Source organism: Manis javanica, chromosome 16 (assembly GCF_040802235.1).
Source record: "Manis javanica isolate MJ-LG chromosome 16, MJ_LKY, whole genome shotgun sequence".
NCBI lineage: Eukaryota > Metazoa > Chordata > Mammalia > Pholidota > Manidae > Manis > Manis javanica.
In genome coordinates, this window is record NC_133171.1 from 24861515 (window position 1) to 24882095 (window position 20581).

At 41.2% G+C, this 20581-nt stretch overlaps 1 protein-coding gene across 5 annotated transcripts in view; it reads right to left on the reverse strand.

Moving 5' to 3' along the window:
* The window catches only part of MTO1 (mitochondrial tRNA translation optimization 1), a 24010-nt gene continuing 3429 nt past the window's right edge, over nt 1-20581 (reverse strand). For 2 of the 5 annotated variants that reach the window (XM_073224157.1, XM_073224159.1), the window contains 11 exons: nt 19701-19900; nt 19503-19620; nt 13027-13316; nt 11305-11417; nt 11016-11206; nt 10660-10790; nt 9850-10054; nt 9602-9773; nt 6253-6371; nt 4311-4471; nt 1-2805 (listed from right to left, as the gene is read on the reverse strand). In XM_073224157.1, the coding sequence (XP_073080258.1) occupies nt 2644-2805; nt 4311-4471; nt 6253-6371; nt 9602-9773; nt 9850-10054; nt 10660-10790; nt 11016-11206; nt 11305-11417; nt 13027-13316; nt 19503-19620; nt 19701-19900 (1862 nt within the window). In that variant the 3' untranslated portion in view covers nt 1-2643. Of the gene's footprint in view, nt 2806-4310; nt 4472-5013; nt 5162-6252; nt 6372-9601; nt 9774-9849; nt 10055-10659; nt 10791-11015; nt 11207-11304; nt 11418-13026; nt 13317-19502; nt 19621-19700; nt 19901-20581 lie in introns of those variants that run through there. The other 3 variants (XR_012126046.1, XM_073224158.1, XM_073224160.1) reach the window with 3 other exon arrangements.

The following is a 20581-nucleotide window of genomic DNA, read 5'->3' on the forward strand; positions in this document are numbered from 1 at the left end:
TCACAAGAGAAGGTACTTTTATTTTGGAAGTATCGTTGCTATACAATGTATTGGCTTTAATGGTACAACAGTTACACATTAGATCCTCACCCCCTCTAGTGCAGATACTATCTATCAATGTAGTAAGATGTTACAGAATCACTGACTATATTTTCTGCTGAAGAGGACATAGTTCTTAATGCTCATGTCACAAATATTTTATCCCACTTAATTACCGACTCGTTTTAGTTTTGTCATCTCTTCTTCCGTAATATTCCTCCAAAAAGCATGTCCTGGGTGTCTACAACTGTGGCGTGGCCTGTATCTAAGAGGTTTGAATCATGAGGCTAAGGTAAGGCAGTAGTAAAGTCAAGGTGGAATGTGGAACACGCAGTAACAGGACTCCTGTGGGGAGGGAGCCTGGGAGGAGCGGCTTGTCTGCCCCGTGCGCCTCCCAGCCTGCGCGGCTCTGCGGCCCAGGAGCCCCTCACATCTGTTGGCTTCCCTGGGGTATCCAGACTGTTGGGACTGCTCTGGACAGCAGCGCGTTCTAGGAGGTGGTATTTCTGAAGTGGAAAAGCCATGATAATTAAGCTAGGGTGAGACTCAAAAATGACAAAATACTTAAAAAGTATCAGTAATAAACTTCAAACTTGTCTATAAGGTAACTTCACAATTCAAGGTCATAATGACTTAATTATAGGTTCCTGTCTTCACCCTCCCTCCCTCCGTCCCCATACCAATCATTTCAGACACTCTGCGGGTGTCTTGGCCGCTCCCTCTTTCCTGTCCACATGAACTTCAGGCCCTGGCCTTTCTACCAGCAGGCAGGACGGTCTGTGACGGGTGGAGGAAACCCGACCTTCTGCCGGAGGCTGACGGTCGTCACTGTTGGGGGATTTCTAGCAGGAAGGTCCGCTGGGCAAGGTCACATATCCAGCTGACTTCTTCCCAGGGTGCTGTGGCCTGCAGCACTTCTGGCTCACAGCACCAAAAGGGAGGCTGCTTTGAAATACTCTTTTAAGTGACATAATTTGATATAAGTCAACGTATTTTATATGATGGATTTAAAAAGATTTCACATTTAAACCAAATGGCAGAACCTAAAACAAACATTTCCCATCAAACATTCTCAACGAGTTACCACTAATGGAATCACATTATAAAGCTTAAGTTCACTGACAAGCAGTGTCACCCGGCCCAAATCACTGCTGTCAGGGACCTTCCGGTCCCTCAAGGTGATGTTTTCTGAGATTCCACTCAGTAAAAGCCCCCATTCACTTGTTTCACTCCTTAACCAGGAAGCAATTTTAAAACCAGTGATTTCCCTTCTCGTGCTAAAATACCTTTTAAGGAAACACAATCTAGTGTTGTGCCCAGTATTGCCTCTGTAGTAAGAATTCTGCCCTAAAGTGGCCCCGATGACAAAAGGAAAAGCCGCCGCTCTGTGAGATGACTGGGTCAGATGCCAAAGAATTCCGCATTGCTGGACCGTCCAAGTTACAAATACCTTTCACTGGTTGCCGACCTAGACTTTATGAAACAAATCCATGAAAATTGAGTATTAAAGCAGCCAAACACGACTACAGAACAAAGTTTTGGCTGCCTCACCCACATACTCAGGCTTCACATGCGGATCTGGAGCCCGGGTGACTCCGGGGCTGCTGCCCGCCGTGCGTGCCTGCTTCGGCCTGGAGCTGACGCGGGGGTGTCTCCCTGGGCAGCTACCAGAGACCCGAGCAGCACCTCCAGGTGGAAGCAGGGCCCTTGGCCCACTGGACTGTATTCACTTTCCAGTCTAATCGGAGAGGAGTCAGCCAGAGGGCTGCAGGTCGTCCCACCTGGCCAACTGCGGCCACATCATTGAACTGTTAGAAGGGCCAGCACCCCTTGGGGTTTAAGTCAGTTCTGACTTAAACAAACAGAAATGCTAGTCACCCATTACTACGGATTTGTCTTCAGTGCTAAGAAACCGTGCCTGACAGTGTCAAAGAAAATACTGTATGATATCAAACAACTATCTTTATTCTCCCTCAACCAGTTTACCAAAACATTTCCACACCGTGGATGATGGAAAACTGAGGATTTCTAATCTGTTTTATAGTGTCTTCATTAATGTTCAAAGGCAATTACTGGTGATGATTTCCTCCATAAGTACAGCAATCTTAGAAGTCAACTTTGACGCTAATACACATTCCAATATTGGAAATTAGCCAAATGATTATGGATGATTTTATACAGTCTAAAATTTTTAGCCTTAAGAATCGAGGGCTTGGAAATCAGCTCCTGACCCTCAACAAAGCAGACAACACTAACTCTCAAAGCCAGTTGAAGGATGAGAGCTTTACTTTTGTTACATTTTATGGCCCAAGCCCTTGTGAACAGGCAAATCTGGAAGCTGGTATTTTTCAGCTTTACTGTAGGCCCACTGTTCCATCTCTGAGGAACAATCACACAAAGCTTCATCAATAGGCTCCTGGAGAAGGAGGGCTTTACAACTGCTTTTTGAGATACAGGCAAACAGCACAACTAAACCTCCATCCTCTTCATGAGCTGATGACAAACCCATCAGAACTAACAAGGTTATTTTAATGGGTCCAATATAATGCTGCTTATCTCCTATTATGCTCTCATGTTGATTAAAAGTCTTCTATGAGTAGAAAGCTACAACTGTCTCTCTTCAAGTTTGTCCATATCACACAGGCACGGATCAGTTTTGGGCAGTCCATTCAAAGCCGCCTGTCTCTGCTGGGTGGTCTTCACAAACCTGAGCAGGTTGACGATGGCAGCAGGTGTCACTCCAGGTATGCGACTAGCAGCCCCAATCTAAGAATGAAACCACAAGAGAAACCTAAGTGAGCTATGTCAAATCAAACCAAATCTATTTCCCCCTAAAAATAATCTCTGTATTAGTTTATATTTCCAAATTTCTATCTTAATGTATCTTTAAAATAACTTTATCAAGTAGATAAAGGAAATGGGAATATTATAATATCTTCATTTTGCCAAACTGGAGAAACGGGCTCAGAGAAATCACAGCACTTGTTCAGGATCACGTAACTAACAGACGGCAGCATACCTACTTTTTCACTGAATGAGCACATCCTCAGCAGTGTGCAGGGCAGCACCTAGAATGAGTCTCATTAACATTTCTGTGGTGTATTTTTACAGTGAAATGTATGAATACTTCCTCTAAGTGGTATAACGACTAAGCAGCCTGTCCGTTCAGGTCAGTTTTTGTTACCAGGAGAGTCTAGCAACTGCTTCCGAACTCTGCGTGTCCACAACTGTGGAAGAGGGGTTGTGAAATCTGATGACCAGTGACGTCCACTGAACCTTCTGTGATAACAGAGACTTTTTATACTACTTTATTTGCATTGTAACACCATATGTGGCTACTGAGCACGTGAACTGTGGCTAGTGTGACTGAAGAGGTGTTTGAATTGTATTTAACTTTAGTTAACTTAAGTGGTCACATCTGGCTAGAGGCTGTCACTCAGGCAGTGCAGCCTATGACTGCCCATTAGATCGTGGTCCAGAAGGAACAGGATACACGGAATCATAAAGGTCAAGGCCTATTTGCCTGGTTTCCATGATGGCTATTTCTAAGAACACCATGTTTTGTTGATGAAATTGCTCTTCCCTTTAAAAATCTTTTTTTTCCCAAAACTTTAGGTTTTATTTTTGCTAAATGCCATTTTATGAACCACTACTAAAAAAAACCCCCACAAAAACCAAAAAACACTACCCATTAAACTATGACATATCATCAATTCTTAACATACAGTTCAGTTACAGAGATGTTAAAATGTGCATCTCAGAATCAGAATAAAGGCAGCCTATCAAGCTTTAAATAGTTGGTATTAGAAGTCTGACAGTATGTACTACAGAATCAAGTTTTTTATCTGTTTATGCATGTGCATGTATACACACACATGTGGGGCAGGGGACCTCTGTGACCCCTTCTTCCTTCTAGTAGCTTCTAAGGAACCCTAGGGAGGGATCCAGGCAGTGATCTGAAAATCCTGATATGTATTACATTTTACCCTAATGTGGTTTAAGTCACATAGTTTACACTAGTGGTTTAGCCTATGGCTGGAACCAGAGAATAATCAACTCTGTTCTTGACTTTTAGTTTTTTATTTAGACTAAGCTTTTTCATCTCTCATAAAAACATATCAGCATGTGTTATACAAAGACCTATATGAAAACAAGAGGTTGTTTTTTATAATGAAATAAAATATTATGTGGCCACTGTAAATCCAGGTTCAAAAAATTAAAGCACTGGCTCTTTATTTATAACCTATTCTATCCACTGCCTGCTGTCTTACCGTCTGTGGACGACTGAAATGTAGCTTCTCTCGGACTTCAGAGGACAGAGACACACCCCTAAGAGTCAGGTAATCCAGGTCTTCTGGCAGCTGGAGGGCTTCATCTCGCTGAACTTCCTTCATTTCTTGTTGCTGATAGAAGAGCACCAATTCATAAGTGGCTGGTGGGCAGAATTAATTATGTTTACAAAGAGCTTGTGCATACAGTGTCTCATCCCCTACTCAACACCCCAAGATAGGTGGGGTAGGCATTCCCTTTGGCAGGTGAGGAAACTGAGGCTAAAATGAAGAAAGGGAGTATCCTGCATATTAACTACAGTACTCTTATCCGGTCATTTATTGCATGCTCTTTTCATTTCAAAAATGTGAAAAATTAAAAGTAAACCAAAAGAAATCGCTTTCTCAAGTGCAAATTTAGGTGGAACGTTTCCCTTAACAGGCTGTGGTTTTGAATTTTAAGTCCTAAAGACAGAATGTTTCTTCAAGAAAACTTTTTCTGAATAATGCCCATATAAAGCTGTAATTTTAAGTTGTGGAGTTTCTTAGATGGTAACAGATTAATTTAAATAATTTAGCTAAAGTTATACTCAGAAATGACATTAGAAAGATAATTCAGCAATCATTTTGTAATTAAAGCATTCTGATCTTAGAAAATTAAATTCAAAACTTGTTTTAAAACCTAAATTGAGGTGTGCATTCTTACCCCGTTCAAGAAAGTGAGTCTTCCCTAGAGGCTTTGGCAGCACCTGCCTCCATCTGACTGGCAGCTGGAAAAATCTCAGCTCCAAGCCTGGCTCTACCAGTGACTACGGGCATGTTGTTATCCTTCTGGGATAATATAGAGCAGTAATCTATATATTGATATGCATATATAGTAAAAGAGCAAATCAGTACAAATTATAATATAATTTTATGACTCAATAAAGTAATTTTTCCTCAATAAAGAAGCCATGATTTTGAAGTATAGTTTAACATTACTTCTTAAATATGAGTATACTGCTAGTGTCCAGTCATTTGGAAGAACGATTCTAGATTCTAGAGTTTCAGTGAGTTTCCTTTTCCGGTGAGCCTTTTGTTAACGTGTGTGGTGGCAGGCAGGGAGCACTCGGGTCATGTAAACAGCAGAAGCACAGCAAGGTGACAGGCCTCTCTGGAACCAAAGGAAAACGCCGCTGCTCGTGCTGGACGGAATGCAGCACCCTGAGCACTGGGCTGGTCCCCAATGGGTGTGGGGTCCTTTCCTGTTCAAGCAGTACATCCTCATATGACTTCTATCCTTCTCCCACCTATTCCTTTCTCTGCTTTTTTCTCCACATAATTTTCCTCCTCGGGAAAAAACTCTATCAAAATGCAGAAAAGTGATATTATTCTCAATATTCTTATGTTTGAAATTTTTCATAATGAGAATCTTTTTTAAAATGCAGCACGACTACAAAAATCAGCCATAGCTTCGCTGGTCCGGACAGTCAAAGCCAAGAGCGCAACCGGGTCATAATTTACAGCGCCCGATACAAAGTAAGTAAGTATTAATGATCAAGTATTTCAGTATATTGTCAAAGCCAAAGACAGTATCGTTTTCTTATTACTAGAACATTAGATGGGGGAAATGTAAAAAGTCCAAGCAAGCTTTCCTTTGGGCACAGGAAAGCTGTACAGAAGCCCCAAACCTGAGTGTGCAGCCACCTGGGAGTCGTGCTGGCCTGCGCTCAGTGGGTTTGAGGTGCAGCCTGAGGTTCGGCACCCCCAGTAAGCTCCCAGGTGTCACGACGCTGCCAGCCCAGAGACCGGCTCTGAGCCCGAGAGCCTAGGACTACGCTGGCTCTACGGCAATACCGGCCCTTCTGGACACAGAGCTCCCAGCAGATCTGCTGTCTATTCATAATGTGAACACATGGAAAAGAGAGCACACAGACCTCTTGAGTAAAAACTTATTTTTTCCTACCCTCTATTTTCAGTCTTTCAGCTAGCTGGGTGCATGTAGCGAACTTCTTCAGGGGCTCAGGGGCGGCCTTGGCTAACCGCTCCATGTCGACTTCCTCATACTTCAGGACATCGAGAGCACTGCCAATACACAAGGGTTTCATTACCATAAGGGCCTGTGTCACTCACACCAGATTAAGAACAAGATTCCTTGGAAATAATACCAAGTCTCAGAATAAGTCACATCAGAAGGTACTCCAAAGCCTCTGTGAGGCCAGCGGGCGGGCACAGCACCTGTGGCGCCAGGGCCCCTGCAACATCAGAGCGGGACTCTCCCCACCCCCCACCCACGCAGGGGGGCCGGTCGTTGGTGAAGTCTGCCTCGCTCCCATCCACTGTCCTCCCTGTCCTGGCGAGACAGCATCTCTGGTAACGAGGGTCTGATGGGATTGCTCAGGAATCTACAGCTATGCCAGATAGAGGCCATGTCCTGTGAATGAGTTACCTTTCTGCAGGCTCGGGACCAGCCGAGTTCCTGCTCTGCAGAACCCCGAACTAAGAACAAGAGGACACTTGTGTTTTAAGTCTCTGCAAAACAAACTGATGGAAATGCTAGAGGGGTTCCTGAGTACTCTTCAGTCTGACACTTTCATGTAAGTGAGCACAGTCCATTCCAGTTTCTGGGGACTGGGAACTTTTGACAGTTCACGCTCAGTCCCACTTCCATGATCTGGCTTTTTACTTTCCACCGTCCACTTAAGTCTCCTGGGCCAAAGCAAGGGGAGAGGAGAACAATATTGCAGCTAATGCTACCGATCAGTAAAACTCCCAGGCAATGTACATGGCTCAGCAAAGGAACACACCCAAGTAAAAATGCTGCCAGGTAGATGAGGTCAAGCCTGCAGTGACTCGATTCAATGGCACGTGGTAGGATCACACTAGGGGGAGAAGCTTCAGGCCTGTCTCAGCTCCAGAGTGAGGGGCTCCACGGGTGCTGCTCTGACCAGTAGTCCTTTACACTGGGCTCAGATTCTTCCCTGCTGTCACCAGCACCCCCTCAGCCAGCCTTCCCGAGTGGAGCTGACTAGACCACTCATGGCTCTGGTAATTCTTACTTGCTTCATTTACGTGTGCCTTTTTTGGTTATTTATAATCCGTGCAAAGGGTTATTGCCAGGGCAACTAAAAATTGTACATGATGAGTTCCATTGCTGCCGAGACCTTGGTGCTACTTGGTTGAATACTGACATTGCCCTTGCTTGGCTCACCTCACTCCAGGGTCCCAAGATCGCAAAATACTGTTTCCTTCCGATTTTGTTTCGTTCTCACAAGGCCTCGCTGATGGTTACTGTTTCCCTACATCCCTGCCTTAATTCATTTTATTTCTATTTACTAACTTTGGTCTCTCTCTTTTAATACATTACCTTTTTGGTAAATTCTGAACACTCAAAATCTAATGGGATGGTGACCTCAGAGAAAAGCCCTTGACCATCTAACTTGTAAAAGCTTTTAAATAATCTGTCTACAAGGCTGGGAGCTGTTCTCAAGCCCAAACTTCAAGACCTTTGAGTCAGTTCTAAGTCTCAGAGTGCAGAACTCTGGCACAGTCAGGACAAGCTAGCACACTTCAATGTAACATGAGAGAATTTGTGAGCTTCCCAATAACATGTGTTTCCCTGTGAAGCCTGTGAGAAATGTGTGTGCACATGCACTTGTGTATCTCTTCTCAAAGTTGGTTCAGTTGTCAGTGTTTAGCTCAGAGCTGAGCACGCATGCAGCAGATGCAGTTATTTGACTGATTTTTCATCTTTTTAGTTTTATGTCTCTAGACATTGATTAGCTTTATGTATCCAGCCTCATTTAGGAAGGCTGAATGCTAGACTGTAACTATCCGGCTGAAATCAAATACGGGGGCTGGGACCCTGCTTTCTCCTAAAGGGGAGGACACCTGAATTACAAAGCATGTGGCCAATTATGTTTTCAAAAAAATCACCTTGACAGAAGGGCTAGTCACAGGAAGAGTTTGGGAAAAATATAAAACCGAGAGCCACCTCATTCATAGTTCACTCATCAGGCAGCACTGTGGACTGCTGACAACCACCCCTTACCTACTACACCTTGATACACACTGGTCACATTCATTGCAAATTCTGATTCTATAAATTTGAAATAGCACAATATTTGATCACACCAAAGCATAATGTTAATTCTTTGCACAAAGTTTGAAATAATGTGAGCCCTCCTAAATCTAAAAAACAAATACCTAGAAAATGAGTGAATTATAAACTATGTTTACAGTTCTGCCATCTCCCAGTGCCACTTAGCTGGTGAACAGATGTATCATCACCCTTACTTATGAATCAGGCTTCATTCCCGTGAATGAGATCCCCTGGTTTGGGTGACCGTAATGCACGTTCTTTAACACTTTCTGTTAATATAATTTAACATCTGCTTCATATCCCCTATGAGTGATGCCAATGCTTTGGGAAATGTCTGGGAAAATTAAAACTTGGGAATTAAATGACGAAACACTATGATGAGATGAGAGCCATCAGGATATATCACACCAGGCTGTTAAATAAGGAGAGAGCACCTGGAAAGAGCAGATATAATAAAAAGCAGCACTGAAATGGGTGTAACTCCAAGTCCACAAAATCCTGGGCAAGGAAAACAGGGGTTTAAGAAAAAAGGAAAAACACATTGGGACACAGCGGCAAGATCAATGCCATACAGGCATCTCCATGGCTGTGACTGTAGATGTGAGACTTCTAAGCAACTCCCACCCTCATTAGCTTAGATCTTAGCTCAAGATCTTTTTTAAAGGGAAAAAGCAGTGGTGAGATATGCAAATTTTGAATTTTGCAAGGTCCTTAGAAATGTATCTCTGAAGCAAAAAGCCCTACATTAATGTTCATTAGATTCAGAGTCCCTATAGCCAGAATGGTAAAAACAAGGCCAAAAAAACCTAAAATGCAGCAAGGGACTCTTCAAGCAAGTCTAAAGAATTTAAAACACTCAATCAAAAACTAGAGCTCACAGATAAAAGCTGAGACTGCTCTAATTGCTCCATGCCTATAAAAGAAAGCAGGTAACTTATTTTTCTTGGTATGTAACCTCTAAATCGCCAAAAGGCCAGAAAAACCTCACTGGGAGCCCCTGAGAAATTATGTAAAAAAAAAAAAAAAAAAGATAATAATTTGGAATCATATATTTTTAATATTGGATAAAGAGAGAAATTACATCTACAGGATTTTGAAATGAAGCCCAAAGTAAACATTTAAAATATGCAGGTAAGAAATCTATAGGCAGTGTCTCTGTCATGATCTCATTTTTCTGTAAAAAGTGAGAACGGTCTATACTAAAAATGCATACCTGAGTGGCAGACTTTTAGCAATACTCATAGAAGCCTCTGGAATTAACTTTTTCCATTTAGAACTTGAAAACTCAATGGATTTTAGCACAGAAATGCCTTCTTCTAGAGAAGACTTCATCCAAGCAGCCCTTTCGTATCGCTGTTGGGACACACAGCCAGCTTCCTCATACCCTAGAGCGGGGAGGGGAGGGACACGATGAGCGAGGTGTTAGAGACGAGGGGCCCCGGCCGCAGGGCGCGGCGGTACCTCGGAACGTGAGCCTGCTGTCGGCGTTGTCGGGGCGCAGAGACAGGCGGAACTCCGCCCGGCTGGTGAACATGCGGTACGGTTCGGTGGTCCCCCGTGTGGTGAGATCATCTATGAGGACGCCTATGTAGCCTTCTGTCCGGCTAATGACAAAAGGAGGCTTGTGTCTGACCCTAAGACTTGCGTTGATTCCAGCCACCACGCCCTACAAGACGGCAGAAATGGTTACAAGGCCATGATGAGCGCAACAGAGAGCCGGCCCACTCACACCACCGGGAGGAACGTGGGGCGGGGAGAAAGCAGGCACTGCCTAGAAGGGCCGAGACGGAAAACGGGGTCCTTCCTCAGGAACGGATGCAGGGACGCACCACTGTACGGTGCTGGGATCCACTGTTTCAAAAATACGTAGCATTCCTGATAAGCCGGCATGGGCTATCTTTTTTAAACTCCACCTCTAAGACCTTTCGAGCTTTTTCCCACTTACAAATGACATAATTTTCCTCTTAAAAGGGATAATATTTTTTAATCAAGTTATGTTAAAAGAACTGAATTTTCTTTTTTTTAAGCTTCAGAAGCAATATAGTGAATCTAATCAAAATACAGTATCAAATCTAGGAGCTCAGAAAAGGATAATAAAGCCACAAGTGTTTTTTTAAAATCCTATTGTACACAGTAGCCATCTCCACAGGCCCTGAAGCAGAAATACGTCTCCTTATGTCATGAGCTGTAAGAGATCTACAGTCCCCATAACAGACGTTGAAGGGGGAACACCAGGTGAACAGTCCCTGTCACATCTGAACCACCTCTTACTTGAGCCGCAGCTTCCTCGTAGCCAGTAGTGCCATTTATTTGTCCAGCAAAGAAGAGCCGTTGCACCAACTGGGTCTCCAGAGAAGGAGCAATCTGACGGGGGTCTAAGTAGTCATACTGAACCCCATAGCCTGCCCGAGGAAAATGGCACAAAATGAACAAAAATGGAGCTGCGTTTGCCACAAGGGAGAGATACGAAAATGACCATGAAATGTTCTTCAGAAACAAAGACTATTTTAAATGCACAGCTGTTGGGCTTTGTCTCCTGAGGCTCTAAGCAATCAGAACTGCAGCTAAGATCTCACTGCGTGACAGGATGCTGAGCCCACAGTAAAGGGGAGTATGGTTCCCTGTACCTGGCTGAATCATCTTGGCGTTCTCCAAGCCTCTGATGCATGTGATCATCTTCTCCTGTAATTCTGCTGGCAGCGTCATAGATAACCCTTGGGGGTAGATGAGATCAGAATCCAAACCTTCAGGTTCCAACCAAATCTGATGTAGCCGGTTTGGAAAACGCAAAACCTTTGATTCAATGGATGGGCAGTATCTAGAACAGGACGTTGAAATACATACATTTAATGAAACCAACAAAAGAGGGCTGACATCATCTCTTACAGTCACCGAGTCCCAGGGTCGCATCCTTACCGGGGTCCCCTTGTAGTCTCCTTAACGTGACTGTTGAGGTGAAGGTTGTTCAGGACAATCTCGTCCACTCGCGGATTGGTGTGCGTCAGGTGGCATGGCAGCTGGTCCTCTGGCTAAAGCACAGGAACCACTCACCACACTGTGTAGCGTCTCCGCAAGCCTCGCCTCTTCCGCACACTGTGCACAGGCTCTTATAGACATTAAGTATATGCGCAATGCCGAGTACTCCCTGTGAAATATTTTTGCCCAAACAACCTGAGATGAACCTAAATCTGAGCAAGCCTCTAGATCTACCAGTTCACAGGAAATATAGAGAATGGAGGAGCTGGACAAATCTAGAATGTGGGGAATTCTAGAGAACAAATGACTCAGTTTCTTCCACATATGTCAAAAAAAAAAAGCGGGGGTGGGGGGCGGTAACTGTTATAAGACACATCACCCAATGCCATGTGTGCTCCTAATTTGGTTTAAAACAACTATTAAAAAACAGTTTAAATAAGCTGTAAACATTTAAAGTAAGCATTTGAACTGGGAAACTGAACAGTGCTCGGTGACGTTAAGTATGCTTTGCTGGGTATGCTAACAGTACTGTGCTTGGTTTATACAACGTTATCATCTGTGAAAGACACACAGAGTTATCTTAAGTGAAACAATGTCTGACATCACCACTGCTTTAAGACTCAGCAAGAATAAAGTGTTCAGGAAAGATGAAACAAAAAGGCCAAAAAAGTTACCTGTTGGAGCTGGGTGATGGATGCACAGAAATTCAGTATGCTATTTTTAGCACTTTCTGTAAACTTGAAAATTTACCATGAAAAAATTAAAAATATACACACTAAGAAAGTATCACCAAACTTGTATTTCACCAAAGCAAAAACATAACACTGAGTTTCTTAAAATAAGGAATATTTGGTGCCGTTTGGCAGGATAATACTAGCCAGAAACTAGGACCGTCAATTTTAAGTCCTCAATTCTAAATATACAACATACTTTTTTTAAATACAAAAGATAGGCAAAAGCAGCCTGTACTCTTAAAAAATACCAGTATCATGAAAGACTGAAGAACTATTCCAGATTAAAGAGAAATGACAATTACATGCAATCTGTGATCCTAGGTTGGAAAAAAAAAGGTTGCTGTGAAGGACAACACTGGGGCGACTAGCAGTCTGACCAGGGACCGTGGGTTAGGTCACAGGGCCGGATCCACGTTAAGTTCTCCCAAGTCCATCACAGCACTGAGGTGATGTAAGAGGATGTTTGTGCTTGAGACACACCCTGGAGTACTTAAGAGGTAAAGGGTCATGACCTCTGCAGCTTTCTCTCAAATGTGTCAGAGAAAGAGAAGAGTATGTGTGCCTGTTACTGTGTTATACATCATATACACATGTCTGTATGTCTCTCTACATACAGAGAATAGAGTAAAATATTAACGATCAAATTTCGATTGTTTATGAGAGTGCGTTTTAAGTTCTGCAGCTTTTCTATAGGTCTGAAATTGTTTCAATTTCAGGCAAAGTTATCAAAGTCATGAAATGTAAGAACTTAGGGAAACAGCCAATTAGCCAAATCAACTAATCCTTTCAAAAATCACTTTTTTGTACCCTAAGTAACAGTGATGTAAGGTGGATTGCTACAAAAAAAAAGGAAAGAAGTGGTTAGGCCGTATCCTGCTGTGAATAGCAATTATCAGCTTTAAAGCTAGATTTTCATAAATGATCTTACCTTGATCCATACTGTCTCATTGATGAAGCTGAATGGTACAGATGGACTGTCTGGGGTGTGCTTGTTCAGAACACTGAAATTAATGGACTCTTTGGCAATTCGAGGTGGAGTCCCGGTCTTCAGTCTTCCCACCACAAACCCCAGCTTCTCCAGAGTCTGAGCCAACCCTATGGAAGGCTCATCCCCTAAGCGTCCTGCTGGGTGCACCTCCAATCCGATCACAGTCACGCCTCTCAGGAACGTCCCAGTGGTCAGAATCACGCTCTCAGCACACACCGTGCTCCCGTCCGCTAAAGAAGCAGAGAAAGTAAAAATCTGTTCTAACTGTGACCATAGACCAAATAGGAATGTGATTGTTTCACATGAGAACTACAGAAAAACTTGTCTTTAGAAACTTGAAAAAATTTTAAATGAGTAAGAAGGCTATGTTATCCAACTCAAGAATCCAAGAAAGCTGGAGGGGAGAACATAATGTGTTATCATGATTCGCATGTTCCTAAAATCATGTCAGCCCTGAAATTACTGTTAATTTTTTTTTATTTTGGTATCATTAATCTACAGTTACATGAAGGACATTGTTTACTAGGGTCTCCCCTTCACCAAGTCCCCCCCACATACCCCTTCACAGTCACTGTCCATCAGCGTAGGAAGATGCTGTAGAATCACTACTTGTCTTCTCTGTGTTACGCAGCCTTCCCCGTGCCCCCCACGCACTATACATGCTAATCGTAATGCCCCCATTCTCTTTCCCCGCCCTTATCCCTCCCTTCCCACCCATCATCCCCAGTCCCTTTCCCTTTGGTAACTGTTGGTCCATTCTTGGGTTCTGTGATTCTGCTGCTGTTTTGTTCCTTCAGTTTTCCTTTGTTCTTATACTCCACAGATGAGTGAAATCATTTGGTACTTGTCTTTCTCCACCTGGCTTATTTCACTGTAGTCTCAGTTAATTTTTAAAATTAATTAATATTAGACTTGTTAAATATCACTACCTCATGCGATTTCTTCTCCCTCCTGAAACTCCAAGAAAATGAAATAAAGAGGAAAAAGGGTATAAAACCACAAGGACAATAATGGAAGAGAACTTTTCAAATGATGAGAAATTCCTAAATATTTTTGGAAGACAGGCAGTGGTTGGAAGCGTGAAAACATGCTCTAGCAGAGGGGAGAAGGCTATAGTTCAAGAACCTGAAGAGAAGATACCAATGAGAATGAACTAATTTGCCCTGCAAAGCTCACAAACTGGGGAACTGAGAATGAGAACTGAGTAGTGCAGGAATGAAGTTTGGGGCTGAAAATGAGAGATAGTTGAAATCGACATATAAAGGTTTTGTCTGTTTTACAGAGAATGTAGGTTTATTCTTCAGGTAATAGGAGTTATTGTTTAATGGGTACAGTTTCCATTTAGGCGGATGAAAAAGTTCTGGAGATGGATAGTGGAAACAGCCGCACATTTTTGATATACTTAATTGCACTGAATTACACACTTAAAAATGGCTAAAAGGCAAATTTTGTTTTTTTTTAAATTTTTATTAAGGTATTATTGATATACACTCTTATGAAGGTTTTATATGAGAAAACAATGTGGTTACTACATTTACACATATTATGAAGTCCCCACCCACACCCCAATGCAGTCACTGTCCATCAGTGTAGTAAGATGCCACAGATTCACTATGTCCCTTCTCTGTGCTACACTGTTTTCCCCATGATCCCCCCCACACCATGTGTACTAAACATAATACCCCTCAATCCCCTTCTCCCTCCCTTCCCACCCACCCTCCCACACCCCTCCCTCCCCTTTGGTAACCACTACTTCCTTCTTGGAGTCTCTGAGTCTGATGCTATTTTGTTCCTTCAGTTTTTCTTCATTGTTATACTCCACAAATGAGGGAAATCATTTGGCACTTGTCTTTCTCCGCCTGGCTTATTTCACTGAGCATAATACCCTCTAGCTCCATCCATGTTGTTGTAACTGGTAGGATTTGTTTCTTTCTTATGACTGAATAGTATTCCATTGTGTATATGTACCACCTCTTTATCCATTCATCTACTGATGACACTTAGGTTGCTTCCGTATCTTGGCTATTGTAAAAACTGCTGCGATAAAAATAGGAGTGCATATGTCTTTTTGAATTTGAGAAGTTGTATTCTTTGGGTAAATTCCAAGGAATGGGATTCCTGGGTCAAATGGTGTTTCTATTTTTAGTTTTTTGAGGAACCTCCATATTGCTTTCCACAATTGTTGAATGAGCTTACATTCCCACCAGCAGTGTAGAAGGGTTCCCCTTTCTCGGCATCCTTGCCAGCATTTGTTTTCTTAGTCTTTTCGGTACTGGCCATCCTTACTGGTGTGAGGTGATATCTCATTGTGGTTTTGCATTTCCCTGATGATTAGTGATGTGGAGCATCTTTTCCTGTGTCTGTTGGCCATCTGAATTTCTTCTTTGGAGAACTGCTCTTCATATCCTCTGGCCATTTGTTAATCGGGTTATTTGCTTTTTGGGTGTTGAGGTGTGAAAGTTCTTTATATATTTTGGATGTTAACCCTTTGTTGGATATGTCATTTACAAATATATTCTCCCGTACTGTAAGATGCCTTTTTGTTCTATTGATGGTGTCCTTTGCCGTACAGAGACCTTTTAGTTTGATGTAGTCCTATGAGTTCATTTTTGCTTTTGTTTCCCTTGCTTGAGGAGATGCATCAGGAAGAAGTTGCTCATGTTTATATTCAGGAGATTTTTGCCTATGTTGTCTTCTAAGAGTTTTATGGTTTCATGACTTACATTAAGGTCTTTGATCCATTTCAAGTTTACTTTTGTGTATGGGGTTAGACAGTGATCCAGTTTCATTCTCTTGCATGTAGCTGTCCGGTTTTGCCAACACCAGCTGTTGAAGAGACTGTCATTTCCCCATTGTACGTCCATGGCTCCTTTATCATATATTAATTGACCATATATGGTTGGGTTTCTATCAGGGCTTTCTAGTCTGTTCCATTGGTCTATGGGTCTGTTCTTGTGCCACTACCAAATTGTCTTGATTACTGTGACTTTGTAGTAGAGCTTGAAGTTGGGGAGTGTAACACCCCAGCTTTGTTCTTTCTTCTCAGGATTGCTTTGGCTATTCAGGCTCTCTGTGGTTCCATATGAATTTTAGGACGATTTTTCTAGTTTGTTGAAGAATGCTGTTGGTATTTTGATAGGAATTGCATTGAATCTGTAGATTGCTTTAGGCAGGATGGCCATTTTGACAATATTAATTCTTCCTATCCATGAGCATGGGATGTAGTTCCATTTATTGGAATCTTCTTTAATTTATCTCATGAGTGTCTTGTAGTTTTCAGAGTATAGGTCTTTCACTTCCTTGGTTAGGTTTATTCCTAGGTATTTTATTCTTTTTGATGCAACTGTGAATGGAATTGTTTCCCTAATTTCTCTTTGCTAGTTCATTGTTAGTGTATAGGAATGCCACAGATTTCTGTGTATTAATTTTGTATCCTGCAAGTTTGCTGAATTCAGATATTAGATCTAGTAGTTTTGGAGTGGATTCTTTAGGGTTTTTTATATACAATATCATGTCATCAAGGCAAATTTTATGTTTGTACATTTTAGCACAATAAAGAGTATTGCTGGGCCTACAATATATAGTCAGGGTAAAAAAGCAGTATTTAAAGATACTAAATTAAGTAACAGAAGTATAAGTAATTTAAAGGTATAAACGTTTACACTAATAAAAACAATATAGTCACTAAATCTGGAGAGGAAAGGAGGCAAAGGGAGGGAAAAATAAATGAAAATAAAACTAGTTTAGAAACTGTTCATAGGGAGGAAGTCAGTAAACACTGACAGAAGAAAGAGAAGATTAAGCATATTAAATAAAATCATAGTTACTAAGTAATCAACAGAACAAAAACACAAACTTAAAAAATTAACATAGTTCCCCAAAGCAAAGCAAACACAGATTAAGTGGTATAAAAAAACAACACTCTAATATGCTGCTGCTATGTGGAAAAAGAAACATGTTTACACATATGCATGAAGATACATATATATGCATGTATAGATAGAAAGACTGACCAGGAAACTATTAATGCTCCTGAGGAAGAAACTGGTTGGCTAGGGGACAAGATGAGTGAGACACCACCTTTTAATTCTATAATCTTCTGTCCCCTTTAAACTTTTTACCAAGTATAGGTATTCCCCATTCAAAAAGTTAAGAAATCTAAAATAAAAATTAATTTTTAAATTAGGGGAATTAAGTCAGGATCTGTACTTTAAATTGTAAGACTTGCCAGCACAGCCCCTCTTACCATTTTATTCCCAGAAAGCTAGCAGGCAGCCATAGTAACCCCTTGATTTCTACTTTCTTCTCATGAGAACTAGCAAACGTTGATATTTGGGAGTTCCCAAACAAAAAGTCCAGTTCAATCCCTAATCACCAAACTATAAAGCCATACAGCAAGTTATAAAGCAATAAAATCAGTTATGCAAACACAAATCTTCCAGTGTTTTGATGCCTCGTTTAAAAATCTGGACAACCAAAGATCCCTAGACACCTGCAGAAGGTTGTATACATTACAGTAAACAGCCCAAATAAGCAAACAGGATAAAGCAGCCTAGGAAAAACAAATGTAGAGCAAAGGGAACTTCAAAAACTGGGAATTAAAATCCTTTATAGATTAGAGAAATTGAGAAATCATGAACAAGATGCTAAGTAAGAAAAAGAAACAACCCAGATAAAGACACTTTATAAGTGAAAAATATCATAAATCCTAAAAATCATTGTAAGGATTTGAAAAGTAAAGTTAGGAAATCTAAGAAAGTATGGCAAACAGACAAAATATAAAAATAAAGAGACCAATCCAGGAAGTGATCATAATTACAAAAAGAGAGCATGGAGAAATAATAGAAGACAATACCTCAGAAAACAAGGACACAGAATTCTAGACTGAAAGGGAACACCTAGCACCACCACACGGAGAGAACAAAGACTGCACTAAGGAACATCCAGAGACAAATACAAGCCCCTAGAAGCTTACAGAAAGGAAAAAAAGAAGTCATATGCAAAAAAATTTAAACCAACATGCACTGAGTTTCTGGGGTTTTTTTGGCTTTTAATAGATAGCATCATTTTATTTTCTGTTTGTATCTCTGTTTATAGAACAGTATATTATAGTGGTTAGGCTTACTCAGCTCCGACTAAAAATACCAGGTCTGCTACATCCTGGCTGCAAGGTGTTGGGTAGGTTACTTAACTTTTTTTTTTTAATTGAAGTATCATTGACGTACATTCTTATGAAGGTTTCGCATGAACGACATTGTGGTTCCCAGCTTTCACCCATACTATCAAGTCCTCACCCCCCACTGCCTTCTCTGTCTATCAGCATAGTAATAAGATGCTAAAGAGTCACTACTTGTCTCTATGCTGTACAGCCTTCCCTGTGACCTACCTGTATTGTGATTGCTAATTATAGATGCATTGAGCTTCTTAACAGCACAACAGGAAGCCAAAGACTGTCAAAATGCTCAGGAAAAAAAAAGATTTAAATTAGAATTCTATTCTCAAGCAAATTATGAGTCAAGCCTAAGGGTAGAACACATTTTTAGATATGCAAGGACTCAAAAAACCTACTTCCCATGAATCTTTTCTTAGGAAGCTGAAAGATGTACTCCAGCAAAATGAGGTAGTAAAATCGACACCAGCTGGGGGCCCAGGAAACAAGGGGTGCTGTAACACAGCAAGGCACTGAAAGGCAGTCTCACAAGGACATCTGTGCAGAAGCACAGAGAGCAAATGTCCTGATTATAGCAGATTGTTGGGGCTTGTGGAAGTCAGGGTCTCTGAGAGGGAAGCATCAAAGAAAAAACATAATTGATAATTATTTTAGGATTGAGAAAATGAGTTTTTTTTCTCTAAAAGTTGAACAAGTACAAAGATAAAATAAGCAAATGGAAAGCAATTACAAACCCAAGGAAAAACAAAGAGGTATAGGAAATAAACATGACACACTACTTGGATCTAGAGTGAACAATTAAATAATCATAATACCATAAATACTATCAACCAACATTTATGGTATAAAAGTTTTAATTCTATTTGATTTTTATAAAAATTCTGCACCTGTGTTATTTTGACTTAAAAAATACATAACTCTTTGGAAAAAATATAATAAACTTTAATTACAAATTAAAAAATTGTAAAGTCAGAACTAAGAAAAATAAAAATCATGACATAAAGACCAGGAGAAAAAGACAATTATGCAGGTTATAAAGTCCTACATTAAGATGGTGCAGATGAACCCACATTTTGTCTGAGCTTCATGTAGGTCCAAATGAATTATGACTTTTTATAGTTTTCCTGACCCGTGAAGAGAAAACACAAGTTTTCTAGAATAAGCAAAACGTCTCCACAGTCTGCTCTAACAGAAGTCTCTCACATGGCCTCTGATGTGGTTCTTACCACCTCTCACCAGTACATACCCAGAACCACGCCGCTGACACGGCACTTCCCAGTGTGCCCAGGCTCCGGCTCTGTAAGGATAAGATCTTCCACAGCTCCCTCCTGAACAGTTAGCAGCGGTGTATTTAGGATTTCTCTCTGTCAGAAAAGAATGCAGGTTGAAATATAATGGTTACATACTCACTTCAACCTCTCCTGCTTTTGTGCCGTATTCTTACCTGCATGTTCTGCTTATAGAGTTTCCTATCAACTTGAGCTCTCAGACCCCAAACTGCTGGTCCCTTACGCCGGTTCAATACTTTGTAATGCACACCAGACTGGTCACAGATTCGCGAACACAGGCCATCCAAGGCATCAACTTCTCTCATTAAATGCCCTTTTCCAATGCCACCAAAGGAAGGATTACAGGACATCTGGCCTAAAAAGAACAGACATAAACTAAAAACATGAGCACCTTGCACATAGTGTTTAATAGGGAAATGTCTGTACAACTAATCAGAATTATTTCATAAAAAATCTTAAAAACTTCAAACAAACACTAAAAAGAAAATTCCAAAGCCCCTGTGGGAAAGCAAGAGTTATTCAGGGCCTCCTGAAAGACAAGATCATTGCCTGTAGTTTCTTTTGAATCTTATCCTTGATGCATACTTTTACTATGTCATTAGGTTGCAATGTGGCTCTGAAATCCTCACTTCATGAAATCAAGCATACTTTCAAGAAGTCCTTAGGCACTAGTTCACTATTACAATCAATTGTGTCTTCCATAAGTGCCATCTGCTGTTTTCTTTTCGCTTATTTTGCAGAAATAATTAAATTATAAGCTTCCCAAAAGAAGAAACCTTCTCTTTAAATTCCCCTGGTCTTATTTGGAGGTTTAAACTCATGTGGTTACCGCTAAGGTTTTTATGACAGTGGAAGGGGAAGGAAAATTCAATATAACTCTAGGTCTCTAGGAAAATATTTTTTCCTCTTTAAAAAAACACAGGGAGGGTGAAAAACCTTTTGCTGTTGAAAGTTGTCCTGTTTGGATGTGACACTTGAAACTACTACAGACACTTTGCAACCATGAGGACAGCTAGTTTACAGACAATCCAAGAAG